This window comes from Dromiciops gliroides, chromosome 4 (assembly GCF_019393635.1).
Source record: "Dromiciops gliroides isolate mDroGli1 chromosome 4, mDroGli1.pri, whole genome shotgun sequence".
NCBI lineage: Eukaryota > Metazoa > Chordata > Mammalia > Microbiotheria > Microbiotheriidae > Dromiciops > Dromiciops gliroides.
Genome location: NC_057864.1, coordinates 477,990,950 through 478,007,658, shown reverse-complemented (window position 1 = coordinate 478,007,658; position 16,709 = coordinate 477,990,950). Strand labels below are relative to the sequence as shown.

The 16,709-nt window shown below is 50.3% G+C and overlaps 1 protein-coding gene across 5 annotated transcripts; it reads left to right on the top strand.

Moving 5' to 3' along the window:
* Positions 1-1,692: 1,692 nt before the first annotated feature.
* Positions 1,693-15,720, top strand: ORAI2 (ORAI calcium release-activated calcium modulator 2). Of its 5 annotated transcripts, none has more exons than XM_043962952.1 (3): positions 1,693-1,821; positions 5,891-6,128; positions 11,600-15,719. In XM_043962952.1, exons 2-3 carry the CDS (start codon positions 5,904-5,906, stop codon positions 12,143-12,145), a joined length of 771 nt encoding a protein of 256 aa, XP_043818887.1. In that variant the 5' UTR covers positions 1,693-1,821; positions 5,891-5,903; the 3' UTR covers positions 12,146-15,719. The 5 variants fall into 5 exon arrangements, with proteins under 5 accessions (XP_043818887.1, XP_043818886.1, XP_043818885.1 ...); XM_043962951.1 differs by lacking the exon at positions 1,693-1,821 and adding an exon at positions 2,051-2,140 and having other exon boundaries at positions 11,600-15,720; XM_043962950.1 differs by lacking the exon at positions 1,693-1,821 and adding an exon at positions 2,241-2,403 and having other exon boundaries at positions 11,600-15,720.
* The last annotated feature ends 989 nt before the right edge of the window (positions 15,721-16,709 follow it).

Here is a 16,709-nt window from a genome sequence, read left to right as displayed (position 1 = left end):
CCTCATTTCAGGGGCAGCTAGGTGGCGCAGTGGATAGAGCATTGGACCTGAGTTCAAATCCGGCCTCAGACACTTGCCACTTACTAGCTGTGTGACCCTGGGCAAGTCACTTAACCCCAGTTGCCTCACCCAAAAAAGAAAAGGAAATCCTCATTTCAGTAACAGACATATGGTCAATATGGCTTTCACTAGTTGTAACAAAAGCATGTTTAGGCGACTCGCTATGTATGTGCTGGGCCCTAACCCTGACAATCCTTCGAGGTAAATGCTGCTAGCCCCGTTTTACAGATAAAAAAAGCGGCTCAGTGACTTGCCCAAGGTCACATAGCCAGCAAGCGTCCGAAGTCATTTTCGAACGCGAGTCTAAACTTAGCGGCCCAACTCGATCCGCTCGTGAAAGCGGGCTTCCTTGTTGTAAGCCTAGATTTTTGTCAGTTACCAGTTCCGTGTAAATGCTTTCGAAGCGTTTAACGACCAGGCCCCAGCTGTGGAAAGAGGCTGCATGAGGCAAGATGAAGAACATGTTTTGGTAGGAAAGTGATTTCAGGCTATTGAGAGTGTTGGTTTTCCCAGGACATCGAGCCCTCCCCCCGCCCCATCTCCCCTGATACTGGGGGCAGTCCCTATCTCTGCCCAGCGGGTCCTTGAAGAAGGATCCGCGCAGGAAGTTGAGACAGTAACCAGTTAAGTAGCGAGTTACAAAACCAACCACGAGACCCGGCGGGAGCGCTACATTGTACTTTGTCTATCTGGCCTCGGCCTCGGCGGAAATCCTTCGGGTCGCGTCCCCGGGGACAAGAGCGGACGCGTGGCCCCTGGGGGCCCGGCCCTGGGCCGGCGTTCAAGGCCACATTGCGGGGGACCTCGGGAGCCCAGAGCGGTTTGGTTTCTCGCGCCTTCCAAGAATTGACCTCCGAAGTGAGCTCGGAACGTCCCGGTCGGGCCGCGGTTTGAGCTCAGCTCCGTTGTGGGAGGCAGTTGCTGCGTCCTGGGGGGAGGTGGGGAAAGGGAGAAGGCGGGGGGGGGGGGGGGAAGGAGACAGTCTAAAAAAAGCCTTGCTGGTCGATTGCTCTTCCTGAGCTAGGGGTGGGCATGATCAGCCCCGGGGCGGGCTAAAATACCTAGATAGGGAGGGGGTGGGGATCCCAGAGGGGTGGATCCCAGGAGGGTGCCCCAGAGGGCAACCTGGTGGAGACACTGAGGATCGACTGCTTAACTGGGAGGTCCCCAATCCAGTCCCTTCATTTGACAGGCGAGGAAACCGAGGCGCCTAGGTACCACTGGTAGTTAACATCGAAAGAAGGATTCGAACCCGGGTCTTCTGGTGCTCTTCCTGCAGTCCCTAGGGCAGAGCGGACGCAGGGGGGTGGGCGAGCAGGGACCAACAAGGGAGATCTCTGCTAAGCTTGTCAGTGCCTGGCACACAGTAAGGGCTCAATAAATGGTTGACATAGAAAGCGACACACAAATGCTGGCCGTGGTTATCCCACTCAAGTACACCCACGCACGCGGGCGTCCCTAGAGATCGCTCTGCACCTTCTAGCGTTGCCCTCAGTCGCTGCGGCCCCGCCCCCGGCGCCACGTGACCGCCTTTTCTCTCTCGGCCTGCCACCCCACGTGACCGCGGCCGTCGTTGCCCTGGTAGCGGCTGCGTTGGGGGGCGGGGGAGGCGGAGGAGGCGGCGGAGGCGGCGGGAGCAGGAGGGAGAGAAGGGTGGAGGAGGTGGAGGCGGGGAGCGGGAGGAGGGAGAGTAGAGCCGCGCCCCGGCCGCCGCCTCCGCAGCCTGCAGCGAGCCGGAGCCGAGGGCGGGGCGGCCGCTCGGTGAGTATGGGGGGCGCGGGGCGGGGGGGGGGCTGTCACGTGCCTTGCGCGGGAGGGGAACAAGGGGGAGGGGCCGGGGAACCCCCGCGGAGCCGCGGCGCATCACCCCCTCCTCCCCGGGAAGCCTCCCCAAGACAAGGGGGGACTCCGGGGTGATGGGAGCATTGAAGGGTGATAAGGACCAGCCCCAGAGGGCCGGCTGGAGGAGGGGGACCTGGGCGGGGCGGGGAAAGTCTCCCTATAGGGAGGATCGTGGGGTCCCGGGGACACCCGCTGCCGCCAGAACCCCCCACCTGGACAACCAGCCACGGAGCGTTCGGTGCGCAGAGCCTGCTCTGGGAACCTTGGTGTGGGGGGTTGGGGGCCGGCAGGGACTCCACGTGGAGGTCTGCATCGAGGCGTGGGCTGGGATGTGTGTGTGTGTGTGTGTGTGTGTGTGTGTGTGTGAGTGAGTGTGAGTGTATAGTGTGTATGCGCGCACACGCCTTCAGCTGTCCATGCACGCACGTTCTCGCGGAGAAACATCATCTGTGTGCTTGTGTAGTCATCTCATGGATACATTTCTGGGGAAAGGATCTCTGGGTATGGGTACGTATGTGTGGTCCATGGATGTCCGTTCTCATGCAGAGAGGTAGGGGTATGGGGGGGGGTCATATCATCATCATATCATGGATCCTTGAGATTTGCCTGTGGGGTGTGTGTGTATGCCTGTTCTCATTCAGAAAGGGGTGTGTGTGCGTGTGTTCATGAAAGCAGTTTTCCTGGAGACCCCTGGTTATCTCGAAGTCCACCCACGGGCTGTTGAGTGTCTCCGGGGAACCTGCCACTGCGGTTCTGCTAATGTTAATAGATTTACGGTGCTGCAGTAAGGTAGTGTTGTTACTTGCTGGGGTAGGTTCGTGATTCCAAGTTGCCCAAATGTAATCCCCCTTGGATCCCTCCCAGGAGACACTTCGTGGTTGGCCATAGTGAATGGGGGCCTGTCCTTGTCGTGTGGTTGTAGGGGGACAGCCGGCAGAAGCAGAAATTGGGGAGAAATAACGATAGTGTGTCCTTGTTATTTCACTGGAAATAGGTGTGTAAAAGTGAAGGGTAGGCTGGGGGATGGGACAGCCTGTATAGGCTCTGTTGTTAATCCCATCTGCTGTCTCTTGACCATCAGAGCCCACAAAACCACCCACTCAGAAGCGGTTTAATCTGACCAGACACCCTGCTTCGCTTTTTCCTATTCCAAATCTGCAGATTGATCTAGGAAAGGGATTTACAGGGACTCCTCTCTTAGCACTTTTCTCCCACCTCAACGTCCCTATGATAAAATGGGGGTAGAGTCGCAACATTTCGGTGGGAGAGCAATCCGAAGAAAAGAAACAGGCATTTCCTAATTAGGAAGTTACTAGATTATTTAGAGCTAACCAATGGTTAGCTGGGGGTTAGTTTCCCTGAAGCCTCCCCAAGGAAATATATAGATTGCTTGTATCCAGTGCTTCACAGGGAGTGTCAGTTACCTGTAATTGATTAAACTTGGATTGGGAGGGGGGAAGCGCCTCAAACCCAGTTGAAAAGAGCCCAAATTTTTAGCTGAGAATTATGTAAGCCATTAAGATCTGTTAAGATTGGCTCCCTCCTTCCTGAAACTACCAATTGTCTCCTGATAAGCAGTTTTAAAAATTGCAACTTGTTGATTAAGAGGGGAAAAAATGTTTGCTTTTCAAGTTATAGGCAAAAAAACCAAACCAAAACCAAACCCAAACTCGAAACCCTTTTGTTGTTTGCTCCTGCTGCGGGCACTTGTAAGATTCCCCTGCCTCTCCTTGGCTCATCGGGGGTCCAGAAACTCTCATGGATTTGTTTATAATAGCCCTAAGCAGTCTTTTCACATAGACTCAATGTGTTAGTATCTTGTGCCAAATGAACTAAGCACAAGGTGCCTGTGACCTTGAGGCCGACTCCACAGATGAATGAGTGCTGTTTCATATAGACTTGGTCTCTTTTGGTATATGGATACATATCCTGGTGGCACCTGCCTGGAGTTAGGAAGACCTGAGTTCAAACTTACTCTCAGACATTTAATAGGTGTGTGACTCTGGCCCTTGGTTTCCTTATCTGTAAAATGAGCCGGAGAAGGAAATGACAAAACCACTCCAGGATCTCTGCCAAGAAAACCCCAAATGGGGTCACACAGTCAGACATGAAACAACTGAACAAGGATACATATCCTGACCCTTAGAATTCCAGTTTCGGGCAGCTAGGTGGCGCAGTGGCTAGAGCACCGGCCCTGGAGTCAGGAGGACCTGAGTTCAAATCCAGCCTTAGACACTTGACACTTACTAGCTGTGTGACCCTGGGCAAGTCACTTAACCCCAATTGCCTCACCAAAAAAAAAAAAAAAGAAGAAGAAGAATCCCATTTTCCCTGAAATCTGCCTTTGGATTAACAAGATTAAGGCTATACTTCACAAAAGTTGCATGGATCAGCTCATGGATCATTTAGTTCAAAACTTCAAAACCAAATTCACAATTAGTGCCCCTTCACCTAGGTGTCGAAGTGGATAGTGCAAGGACTGGACTCAGGAAGACTGAGTTCAAATTTGTCCTGAGACTTTCTTTTTTTTTTTTTCCTTTTTCTTTTTCGGGGGCAGGGAGGGTTAAGTGACTTGCCCAGGGTCACACAGCTAGTAAGTGTCAAGTGTCAGAGGCTGGATTGGGTCCTCCTTAGTCCAGGGCCGGTGCTTTATCCACTACGCCACCTAGCTGCCTCTGTCCTGAGACTCTTACTGGCTTTGTGATCCTGGGCAAGTCATTTAACCCAGTTTGCCTCAGTTTCCTGTAAAATGAGCTGGAGAAGAAAATGGCAAACCACTCCCATATCTTTGCCAAGAAAACCCCAAATGGGGTCATGGAGAATCAGACATGACTAGGAAAAAAAAAAAAGACTGAATAACAACAACCCACCCCCGCCCCAGTCTCCAGTCTCCAATTCCAGATTTCTTCTCAATGTATGACTCCTCTAACTAAAAACTATTCATTGTTTCTGTGAAGACCTGCTTATGGCTTTTAGTTATTGGTGATGATAATCTTTTTTTTTCCCCAAATATGTGAAATAAGGTTGATAAAAAGAAGTTTTCATTGCAACATATCTTGGGAGAATTTTTAAACAATCTGTTAAAGAACAAAATACCCCTGGGAAATAATTGTTTTCTGACTCAGGTGCTTCCTTGAGGTGGTTGGTCCAGACATTTTAAAAGGACTAAAGATGACTAGTCTTGATTCTTCAGATCTAAGGAACATTTGGAGAGATATTTTTAAAGGTTGGCTAGGAAGCATCAGGTGGTGTTGGTGTTACTTGAAAGTCTCAAATGTAGACAGGTGCAAAATGTTAGCTTAGGTTTTAGATGCTAGAATGATTTCTTCTTCCTTGGGGAGAGTTCAAGGAGTTTTCAGCTAATCTTTCTATTCCATCTCTGTACTCACACCTGTCTCTGGAAGCTCTACAGGTATTCTAATCAGGCAGGTTCAAGATCTGAAGTCAGGATTCTGCCAAGAGAGCCAGAAAGGTTTAATTCACTGGGTAGGTTTGAACTTCATCTTTTGCCTGTTCTAAATTTAGGCTTGCCTCCTCCGTCTTAACATGAAACCTAGTAGCAGTAGGGCAGTTTGATGTAACAGAAAGGGCACAGGAGTGGGGGTCCTAAGTCTTGGGTTCAAATCCAGTCTCTGCCACGTCCTACTAGCCAAGTAACCTTGAGACAAGTCACTTAACCTCTCCTCTCAGTTTCTTCACCTCTAAAATGGGGTGCCTGCCTCTTAAAAGAACTCTGTAAGTTTGAGTTGCTATTAGGAAAGAGTTGCTTCTTTGCTCTCTCTCTCTTTTTTTTTTTTTTTTTTTGGTGGTAAACTTTACTTATCAGATCACTTATGTACCAAGGGGATGGGAACCATAGAATTACAAGCTAGAGTTGCTGTACCATACAGAATGATTTTGGAAACCCCTGTGCTTGGTTTTCATTGTTTCATCCACTCTCACGGGCTCCTCTCAGAACATCGGTTTTCTCTTATTTTTTCCCCCTAAGCCTTGCTTCCATCATGAGTGCAGAGCTCAATGTCCCCGTGGACCCTTCCCCGTCTGCTTGCTCTGAACCAGGTAATAAAGGGATGGATTATCGGGACTGGGTTCGTCGCAGCTACCTGGAATTGGTCACTTCTAATCATCATTCAGTTCAAGCCCTTTCTTGGAGGAAGCTCTACCTGAGCAGGGCCAAGCTCAAAGCTTCCAGCCGGACTTCCGCCTTGTTGTCTGGATTCGCCATGGTGAGTTTTTAACGGATCTCTTGGGAGGGGGAGATGCTGTCAGCAAGACCTTGTGTTTGTTGGTGTCCCTTGGTGCTTCCTAAAGTAAAGAAGTGTCCCTTCCTTGGCTCTCAGGGCCAACCAAGAAATGATTGTTAGGAGATTTTTGCCAACATCCTGAGTTCTTGAGAGAGACACACACAGAGACAGGGGAGGGAGGGAAGGAGGGAGGGGGAGGGGGGGCGAGAGAGAGAGAGAGAGAGAGAGAGAGAGAGAGAGAGAGAGTGTGTGTGTGTGTGTGTGTGTGTGTTTTGAGGTCAATGCTGAAGCCTAGCAGCAGTTCAAAGGAGCTGTTTTGAAAGAAATCAGTGTTTCTGAACTCTACATGATTAACATTCAGGAACACTGAGTGGTTAGACTTAGCATACGTGAATTTAATACTTCCTGCTAAGAGAACAGTGCAATGCTGGTGATTTCATGTCTTACTGAGTACATTTACATACATCCTTTGGCTTGATTCTCATAGCAATCAGCTGAGTTAGCAGTGCCAGAGTAATCCCCATTTTCTAGGAGGAGAAACTGAGGATCAGGTCACACAGGCAGGAAGTGGTGAGAGTGGGATTGGAGCCTTGGGGTCCTCCCTCCCAAGCGCCTTTGTTCTCAGTCCTCTCTGGCCCCGAGAACTTGTTGCGGTCAGGAAGTCTGCCACTCTTTCAAACACTACCGACTGTATTTCCTGGGGGGGGGTGTCAACAACACACACCTCCCCCAGATAAACTGAGGCCGGCATTGATCCTGGGCCATGTGAGTGACCTTCTTCCCTTGGCTTTGGCATGTGAAAGACTGGAATAGGAGCTGGAGGTCAGTTCTGCTGCCATGTTGGGGGAGTCCCAGCTCCCCCAAAGTGACCTGAGCAGTGCTTTGTGGGCAGCGTGATGAATGGCCTTGTACCTTCTGCTTAGCATAGCAGGCCTGGACAAAGCACCTACTGTGTGCTGGGTGCTAGGGACAGACAGGCAAGAACAAAGCCACCCCTGTGTTCCCAAAGCTGGTGTTCCAAAGGGTAAATACAGGCTGTGGACAGTGTGGGAGACAGTGTCTGCTGAGGACACCCACTGTGAAGGGAGCCAAGAAGGTGGTTTCCAGGGAGCAGCAGATGCCTGATTTCATGTGGTGATTTGGAGGGCAGTCCACCCCGATGGTTTTCATTTAACACAGAGTCCCAGAGACTGACAATTCCTTATGTTCTGGATCAGGATGAGGAGTGTTGTTTTCCCAGACATTATTGGGCAGTCTCGGTACTCACAGAATGCACACCCAGGTTGAAGACCAGAAGACAAAAGTTATAGTCTTTATTTTATTTTATTTTATTTTTTTTTAGTGAGGCAGTTGGGGTTAAGTGACTTGCCCAGGGTCACACAGCTAGTAAGTGTTATGTGTCTGAGGCCGGATTTGAACTCAGGTACTCCTGAATTCAGGGCTGGTACTCTATCCACTGTGCCACCTAGCTGCCCCCAGAAGACAAAAGGTATAAACACGGGGTGGTTTAAGAGGTTACAGCTTTAGGATTCCTTCTGGAAAAGTTGAGCCATAAACACAGCCTTCACATTTATTAGGGTCAGTTCAGCTCCCATAGGTGAAGCTTCTCCCATGCTTGAGCCACAGTTCTTGGGGATGGGGATGCAGGGGCTGAACATTTTCTTCTATTAGTGCCACTCAGAGAACTTGTGTTTGAGTCTCACCTCCATAACTTTCACCCTCAGTGACCTTGGACAAGTCAGTCACCTCCAGCCACTTGTCCACCTTGGTCCTTGATAGCCCATAGCCTCCAAGGTCCTGGCAGCTCCAGAGCTGTCATCCTGTGACACTGTGACCCATGTACACAGACAAGCAAGCATGATGTCATTCGGAGCGTGTCAGGACTTGACGGAGAAGGCTGAGCTGAGTGTTGAGGGAAATAAGGATTCTGAGAGGAGGGAGCATATGCATGCTAGACATGAGGGCACAGCCTGAGCAAAAGCACGGAGGGGGGAGATGGAGCCATGTGTCTAAGGAGTCGTGCGGCTGGCATGAAGTGGAATCCTGGGAAATGAGGCTGGGAAGGGAAGTGGGGGGCCTCAGATGCCAGGCTGAGGAGTTAGTTGATACTTTGCTTTGGGGCAGTAGCAAGACAAGGCCCATCCTGTGCCTTGGGGAGGTTTTTTTAGGTGGATTGGAGAAGGGCGGGCCTGGAAGTGGGGACCCTAATTAGAAGGCAGGTGGGAAGGGGGAAGAGGGGGCAAGGGAGATGTCTGGCCTTGGTGAGTCTGAGTGGAGAGAAGGGGAGAGATGTGCGCAGTGTGGTGGAGACGGAGCTGACGACACTTGGAGCCTGTGGCTGAAGGGGACAAGGGCGAGGGAAGTGCAGAGGGTGACTGAGGTAACAGGTCTCCTTGTCCCCAGCAGAAACGAAAGCCTGGAGACGGGCTTAGTTGATGGATAGAAGGTAATAGGATCATTACATTTAGAACAGAAGGGACCTTGGAGGCTAGCAAGTCTCACTCAGTCACTTTACACATGAGGAAACCGAGGCCACAGTGGGCAAGTGACTTGCCTAGGGACATGCAGGTAGCACACGGCTGAGCCAGGATGTGAAGCTAGGTATTCCAGCTGTCACTCTCACACTCTTGGTGTGGCGACACCCCTCTCAGAAAGCAGGGACTCACACCGAGGCACAGTTGCTTGTGCCTTGAGCTCAAGTTCCAGTCCTAGGGATGGAGCCTTAGAAATGACCCTTGAAGCACAGGCTGTACTTAGCCTGCCCTGGGCAGAGCTTGGGGGTGAGGCAGGGCTGGAGGTCAGGCCCTCTGTGACTCTTGTGGGGCCTCACCATCATCCCTGCCCGGTAGCTCCCGGATCACCAGTTACTCATTGGACTCTTCAGACTAGACAGAAGTCTCTGAGATGGCTTAAACTCGACGTGACTAAAACTAAACACGTCATTTCTCCCTCAAACCCACAGACTTTTCTTTCTTTTTTATCCTCCTCCTCCTTTCTGAGGTTCTTCGTCTGGACATAATCCACCTCTTTCCTCTCGCCACGTCTCCCATGACTCCCTCTCACCCCTAGGATCTAATATAGACCGTTACAACTTGGCCCCAACCCCAGCTTTCTGAGTTCGCTGGATATTGTTTTCTCTCCTGCACTGTTTGATATGCCAAACCAGCCTCCAGTTCCTCACACGGGACATCCCACCTCCCATCTTTTTGCCTTTGTGCTGGGCCTCCCCCATGCCTGGAAGGCTGGAAGCAATTCCTCCTGACCTCCCTGTCCTAGTGTCCTCTTCCTTTAAGGTTCGGCTCTTGCACTGCCTTCTCTGCAGAGCTTTTCCTGGTTCCCTCCAATCCAACCTACCTGGTAGTTCCTTGTTTTGTTTGTTCATCCGTCTACATAGATTTATGTGGCTAGTGATAATAGAGGTAGTTATATCTACATAGATATTGTTTGTATCATTCTTGGGAAAGGGCTGAGCCAAAGTCACAAAGGAGTTACAGTATTTAATAACTCCTTTATTTTTTCTTTTTAATTTACAATACCATAGCATGTAAATCCATGGTCGTCCGCAACTGGCGGAAGCCTACTACTACTACTACTACTACCACCATAGCATCATATGTAGTATATATAGGAAATAAAAAGTAATTTTCTAAAAGTTATGAAAACATCAGACCCCTTTGTGACTTTTGGCCCCCCTTTACCTGTATCCCTAGCATGTGCTTGGCACATAGTAGGGCCTTAATAAATATTGGTTGATTTATAGGACTGAGAGGAAATTATTAGTTGAGTTTAATGGCTGGTTGTTCATCTTGAAGGTAGCAGTGAATGTTGCCAGGAGAAGAATGATGATCATAGCTAATGGTGGAGATCCATGAGGTCGCTGGGCCCATCCACATCTCGGGCCTGTGCAGACAAGCAGGTTTTTGCTTTGCAGATTTCTGGGGATTTCTGGGACTTACCACCCTGTCTTTGTTACCTGTTGCACTGTTATTCTTCCCAATCCCCCAAACCCATTTGGGCCTTTGCTGCTTCAGAGAACAAATGCTTGGAGTCCCATCCTCACCGTGACATATCCTGACAGACAACAGCCCTTTCTGGTTTTCTCTTTCCAGGGTGGAGCAACCCCCTGCTGTGGACTTGTCCTCACAGGACCCTGTCTCCATCCCCTTATTTTCTTTGTTAAGAGGCTATCTTTTCTGCTTCTCCACATCCCTTTGAAAGTGTGGTGATCAGACCTGAGCACAGCTTGAACTAAGAGTAACTGAGTCGTGAAGGTGATGGAGAAGGATTGACTCAGCCTCACAGCTTGGTAGCCCATCTCCTAAGCAGGCGGGGTTGTGCTGCTGACTTTGGCTCTTTGGCTTCTTGTCCACGGTGACCCCTGGGTCCTCTTGGTCTGCACCAGGTATCTTCTGAGGAGAATACAGAAAGAAAGCAGCTTCCCCCACAGGACGAGTATTTAGACGTCCAGGGAGGCAGTGGAGTCTTCTGTAATCCTCTGTCTGAAATCATTGGGGGTGACCCTGGGGGCCTCCAGCATTTCTTATTGTTTGGAAAGGCAGGTCTCTGGCAGGTGCAGAGCCTTTCCCTGCCCCCTCCCCTGGGAACTAGTCAGATTCCATCTCTTGAAAGTCATCTGGCTTCTGGGTACTGGGAGGAGGGCTTTGTTATATCAAATCCAAGTCAGCACATGAGCCCCTGGCCAGAGCTGCTTTCAGTACCGTGCAGGTGGGGCCCATTCAGGGGAGGCCCTGTGTAGGGGGTGCTGGGCAGGGGAGGCTGCTCCCTGTTCCAATATCACATGGGAGATGGAGAGTGTTAGGGAAAAGCATGAACTCCAGGCATGTCTGTGTTAGAGATGTGAATGGGTCCAGGGACCTCATGGCTCCCTTCTCTACCATTAGCTATGATCATCATTCTTCTCCTGGCAACATTCACTGCTTGCTACCTTCAAGAAGAACAACCAGCCATTAAACTCAACTAATAATTTCCTCTCAGTCCCATCAACCAACCAATATTTATTGCAGTATTTCTGCTCTTGGAGAGCAGTGGGTCTGAGGGACTCTTCCAGAAGTCACTTGGGCTATAGTCTCCAGCTCCCTACCACTCCATTCTCAAGTCACTTTAACCTGTCTGGGAAAAGGGGGCACCTTTCCCAGCCTTGAGATTGCTCATAAAGAGCACCCAGGGTGTCCGACTCCCTGAGCTGTGCAGATAAGAGGCGTGGCAAGCCCCGGCTTAGGCGACTGATTGTGAGCTTGCCTAATGTTGAAAACTCAGAGTCCTCAAGGCTCTGCAGAGAACCCAGCGGCCCGGACGATGCCCTGACGTTGGCCTCGCTGGGCCCGTTCTCGTGGGCGGCCGGCGTGGTGCTGAGGCAATGCAGCCGTTGGCCTGTGTTGGTCTGCACTATTAGTATTAGACCTCTGCTCAGGACGCTGCCCTTTGTCTCGCAGGTGGCCATGGTGGAGGTGCAGTTGGAGATGCAATACCAGTACCCCCAGATGCTCCTCATCGCCTTCAGCGCCTGCACTACGGTGCTGGTGGCCGTCCACCTCTTTGCCCTCCTCATTAGCACTTGCATCCTGCCCAATGTGGAAGCTGTGAGCAACATCCACAACCTGAACTCCATCAGTGAGTCCCCCCATGAGCGCATGCACCCCTACATTGAGCTGGCCTGGGGCTTCTCTACCGTTCTGGGGATCCTCCTCTTCCTGGCAGAGGTGGTGCTCCTGTGCTGGATCAAATTCCTCCCTGTGGACTCGAGTGCGAAAGACGGGCCTAATTCCAAGCCAGGGCCAACCAGCCACACGGGCTGGCAGGCTGCCCTGGTGTCCACCATCATCATGGTGCCTGTGGGTCTCATCTTCGTGGTGTTCACCATTCACTTCTACCGTTCCTTGGTCCGACACAAAACTGAGCGGCACAATCGGGAGATAGAGGAGCTTCACAAACTGAAAGTCCAATTGGACGGCCATGAGAGGAGCTTGCAGGTTGTGTGAGTAGCTGGACACCCTGGGGGGCGGGGGGCGCATCTTTGTCAAGGGCAGAAAAGCTGGAAATAAAACAGGCATTTTGTTCACGGGAGCGCAAGCGTTGCTTGAGTTTTTTGGAATTGTAAAAATCCAGATTGTTAACTCCTGTTTCTGTGAGGCTGCTTAGACACGGCCAAGTAGTTCAAGACCAACATTTTATTCAGTCTCAATACCATAGCAATCTGTGGGAAACGATCCCTGAGATAATGGAAAGATTTTTAAATAAGAAACTGTTGCCAAGAGTAAGTTTCCCTTTCCCTTCCCATGTAACAAAAGTAAACTATTTTGGGAGGTGAAGAGACCGGCCTCCTGAGGCATGGGCATGCATGGTGGGGCGGGATCTTTCCTGGGCTTCAGCAGAGGTGCTGGCTTTTAAGAAGAGCCTCAGTGTCGGAAGTGGCCACATAATCACCCCTTTTCCTACAAGTCGCTAACAAGGAATGATCCGGGACAGTGCCTGGAGCTGAGTCTCCCTTCCTGGCCTCTTGCTGTGGCCTCTACACCCCGGGGAGGAAGGGCGGTGAAGATGCACCTGGAATCCTGGTATGGTCATGTGTTCTGAGCCCAGGAGGTCGTGCAGATGTGCTGGGAGCAGGCAGTCGTGTAAATCGCCAAGAAGCCGCGCGCACCATCCGCCCCCTTGCCCGTGAGTCACTGACACCCTCTGGGCAGTCAGGGATAGGAGACTTATTCCTAGGACTCACCAAAGCTGCCAAAGATTTTTTCCTTCCACCCCGCATTCCCTGGCGCATCCTGCGCTCTCCCAGATGTGCAGCCCACCGCTGCCCTGTGACATTTGGAAAGCATGTCTTGGGCGAGCTGCAAAGCCTTCTTACCCGTCCCTGAGGGGCATCCTGTTTGATAAAACTATATCCAGTCCCCTGGTGGGAGAGACAGGTTAGGGTCATCTTCCCAGCAGGCCCACTTGAGGGATAGCATCCCTGAGGCTTCCTGTCCCCCTCTCTGGATCACAGGGCTTTTGGAGTTGGAAGGGACCTCCCTCAGAGGTCACTTGGGTCTTGCTCTCATCCCCTCACTCTCGGGGGGGGGGGGGGCTATTTTAATTGCTCTGATCTGGGCCGTGGACCCCAGCAAGGCCCACCAGCTTGCACTTAGACCGATTGGCTTTGTGGCTCAGTAGGACCACTGTAACTTCTTGTGAAGACCCAGGTCTGCATTTCCTTTCTGTAAGGTTAAAAGATTGACCTAATTGCTTCTCCACCATGATTACTGGTCAGAGTAGGATCGTCTCAGGAAGGGTTCTTAACCTGGGGTTCACAAATACATTAGGAGGCCATGGGTAGACTTTAGGGGGCTCACAAACTTGGATGGGAAGAAAGTACATCTGTTTTCACTATAACCTCTAACTGAAATTTAGCATCTCTTCCCATTATAAATTATTATTATTATTATTATTTTTGGGGTGAGGCAATTGGGGTTAAGTGACTTGCCCAGGGTTACACAGCTAGTAAGTATCAAGGGTCTGAGGCCAAATTTGAACTCAGGTCCTCCTGAATCCAAGACCAGTGCTCTTTCCACTGTGCCACCTAGCTGCCCCCCATTGTAAATTTTTAAAAAATGAATTCTGAGTCTGTAGGCTTAACCAGACTGCCCAAAGGGTCCATGACACAAAAGAGACGTCCCCATCTCGTGTCCTCTGAGAAGAATCCAAGTGGCCGTGGACCTCAGGGTTCCCCTGGTGCTTGTCAGGGTCATCTCTGAGTCAGAAGGTTTGGAATGGATGGCCTTGGTTGTATTTACATGAAACAAGCCCTGCCGTCACTGGCAAGCTTTGTGCTTGTCCTTACAGATGCCTGTGGAGTTCCGTGGGCCCCTTATCTCTAATGGCAGCTTAACCGAGTTACTTCTGAGAGCCTATGCCACCTCTGCTTATGACGTCCTTGAAGGCCTATGGAGCAACACGCTCTTGCCAACGATGTTAAAAACATCTCCTTGAAATGTGAAGCGCTTTCCTGTGAGGGATGTGGGGAATTCCTAATAGAAGTTGTTGCTGTGATGTTGCGAGCACAAAAGCGACCCTGAGTTGTTGAAGGCCGCAGTGGTGGCCCAGACACTGCTGAAGCCTGGCCACGTGCACGGTCATGGTCGCCACTTGGTGCCACCAGGCCACGCTAGCCATGGCGGGCCTGCGAAGTTCCGTCCCATTAAGCCGAAGACAAATCTTGAAATACTTGTCTGGCGTGCCCCCACACAACAGCGTTTAGACATTTCTCTTTAATGTGTTTCTGTTGGATCTGTGCCCTTTAATCTCATTGGACATGCTTGATTTACCATTGTAAGCCCTGCAAAAATATGTAAGTCGAGATCCCCGCACGAAGACAGCTTTGCATTTGGCAACATGATGCACAAGGAGCACTGTGCAGAGACATCCTGGCTCTTCTCCAATATGATCCACAAGGGAGCTCGAGACCGGTCACTGCGAGACACCTTGGCCTCCTATTCTTACCTAGAATTCCTGGCCCAGCCACAGATGTGCCGTGGAGCTTTAAGCTTCCTACTGCTGTGGCTGGATGGCCCTGAGCTGCCACCTAAGGGCCTCCAGACTTTTAAAAGGAGCTGTCAGTTTTCTGGCCAAAGTTGACCCTACTCAGAGCGGCTGTTAGAACAAATACTGCCTTCGAGACTTGGGCCCATCTCATAATAAATGTGGAACAGAAGCAGCAGTGCTGTTGGAGAGGTATTACCTCCTCCGCCATGGGGGACCCAGAAGTCCCCTTTGGGCCTTTGCGAAGCTGTCTTCTGTTCTGTCCGCTGTGGGTGTGACAGCACATGGAATTGATTGCAGCCAATAAAGTGAGCAAATTAGGTTGCAAACTAGGAAAAAAAAAATCTGGAAAAACAAACCTTGGTGGGCTCTTGGGTTCCAGTTCTCCAAAGCTGCACATTGTTTAGGGATGGTCTCGCAAGAATTACCGTAGCGTAATGGATCAATTACTTGTCAGTTGATTGACCCTTGGTGATGCCCTGACTCCTCCAGTCCTTGGACTGCTCTGGAGGTTCAGAACCATTGTTGGCTCCCACTCTGGGGAGTGTGGGGGTCTCCCTGCACTTGTTCCAGCTAAACTCAAATCCGAAGGCACAAGGGAGCAGGTTGGCCTATTATTTTCTAATTAAGTCCTAGCTGACAGAACACTTCTCTGTCCCAGCCTTCAGTGCTTGTCAAACCTTAGCCCTCAAATATTTGGAGATGACTCCGAATATAGAGCACCTCCATTTGATATTTGTCATGGTTTCAAAATTCACTCATTTGTATTTTAGTCAAGAAGGCCGGATATTTTTAAGCATCCAGCAAAAAAAATCACATTTTCAAGTGAGGTCTCTTTTACAACAGAATGATCCAACCTCAAAGGCAATAAAGGTGGCATTTGGGGAGACAGTCATACCTCTGGGTGGCTTTAATCTTTATCAGTGCATGGAAATCATGTAAAGCATATATATTGTACATAATCCCTCTTCCACATGAGCTGAATAAATAACTGAAGCCATAAAAAGCTTGTCCGATTTTGTGTAGTTTCAAAGACCAAAACTTTCATAGAATCACATGGATGGATGTGATCTTAGAAGGCCATTAGGCCCATCGCCTTGTTATTCACCCTTCTTTTAAGGACCCCTAGATGCTCCTAACTAAAAGTTTTTTAAAGCCTTAAAAGGCCTTCTAGTGTTACTTAGATGCCTCAGAGATGGCCGTATTCCTGTTGTTCAAAGAGAGACATTTCCCCTCTCAAGGTGAGATAACTACCCAAACTAAACCAATTAGGATGAACACTAGGCATGACTTAAATGTTGGGCATCTTCACCCCTTTTATCTGAGACTGCAGGGAAAGGGATCAGCATTCAAAGGCATCACTGAAGGGTCTGGGTATGGAAGGAAGAATGAATGAATGAGCTGCTAGCTGGGTGGGTGGGGCAGAGCCTCTCTCAATTCCTACCCAGTTGAACGGGAGCAAATCATCAGTTCTGTGATTGAACAATGGATGAGCCCCATTGGTGTGAGTCAGACTCATCACATAATTTTTGGGCGTGGGGGTGGGGGTGAGGCAATTGGGGTTAAGTGACTTGCCCAGGGTCACACAGCTAGTAAGTGTCAAGTGTCTGAGGCCGGATTTGAACTCAGGTCCTCCTGAATCCAGAGCCGGTGCTCTATCTGCTGCACCACCTAGCCGCCCCCACATAAAATTTTAATAAAGGCCCCTTGTAGAGGTTGAAGCTTCACTTTTCACGATGCCGGCAGCTAGAGTAGAAAAAGCCCCAGGTAAGATCTGGGTTCAAGTCCCAACTCCCCAGACAACACCCCCGTCCCTTCTCTGGTCCTTATTTCCTCTTTAAAAAGGGGTGGAGGCAATTGGGCCTGGTGGTCTCCAAGGGCCCTCTTAGCTCTAACATTCTGATTCTAACTTGCATTTGGGGAATTTAGTGTATACAAGGCAGCGGGTGACATCATTTGTAAACTCAGTTTAGAAAAAGCATTTTGTTTTGGGTTTTTCCCCCACAGATCTCCACACCTGTTGAA

Coding starts and splice junctions, on each gene's coding strand:
- ORAI2 (XM_043962951.1), top strand. CDS start 5,904: ATGAGTGCAGAGCTCAATGTCCCCGTGGACCCTTCCCCGTCTGCTTGC. Junction 6,129..11,599: donor TGTTGTCTGGATTCGCCATG/GTGAGTTTTTAA, acceptor TTTGTCTCGCAG/GTGGCCATGGTGGAGGTGCA.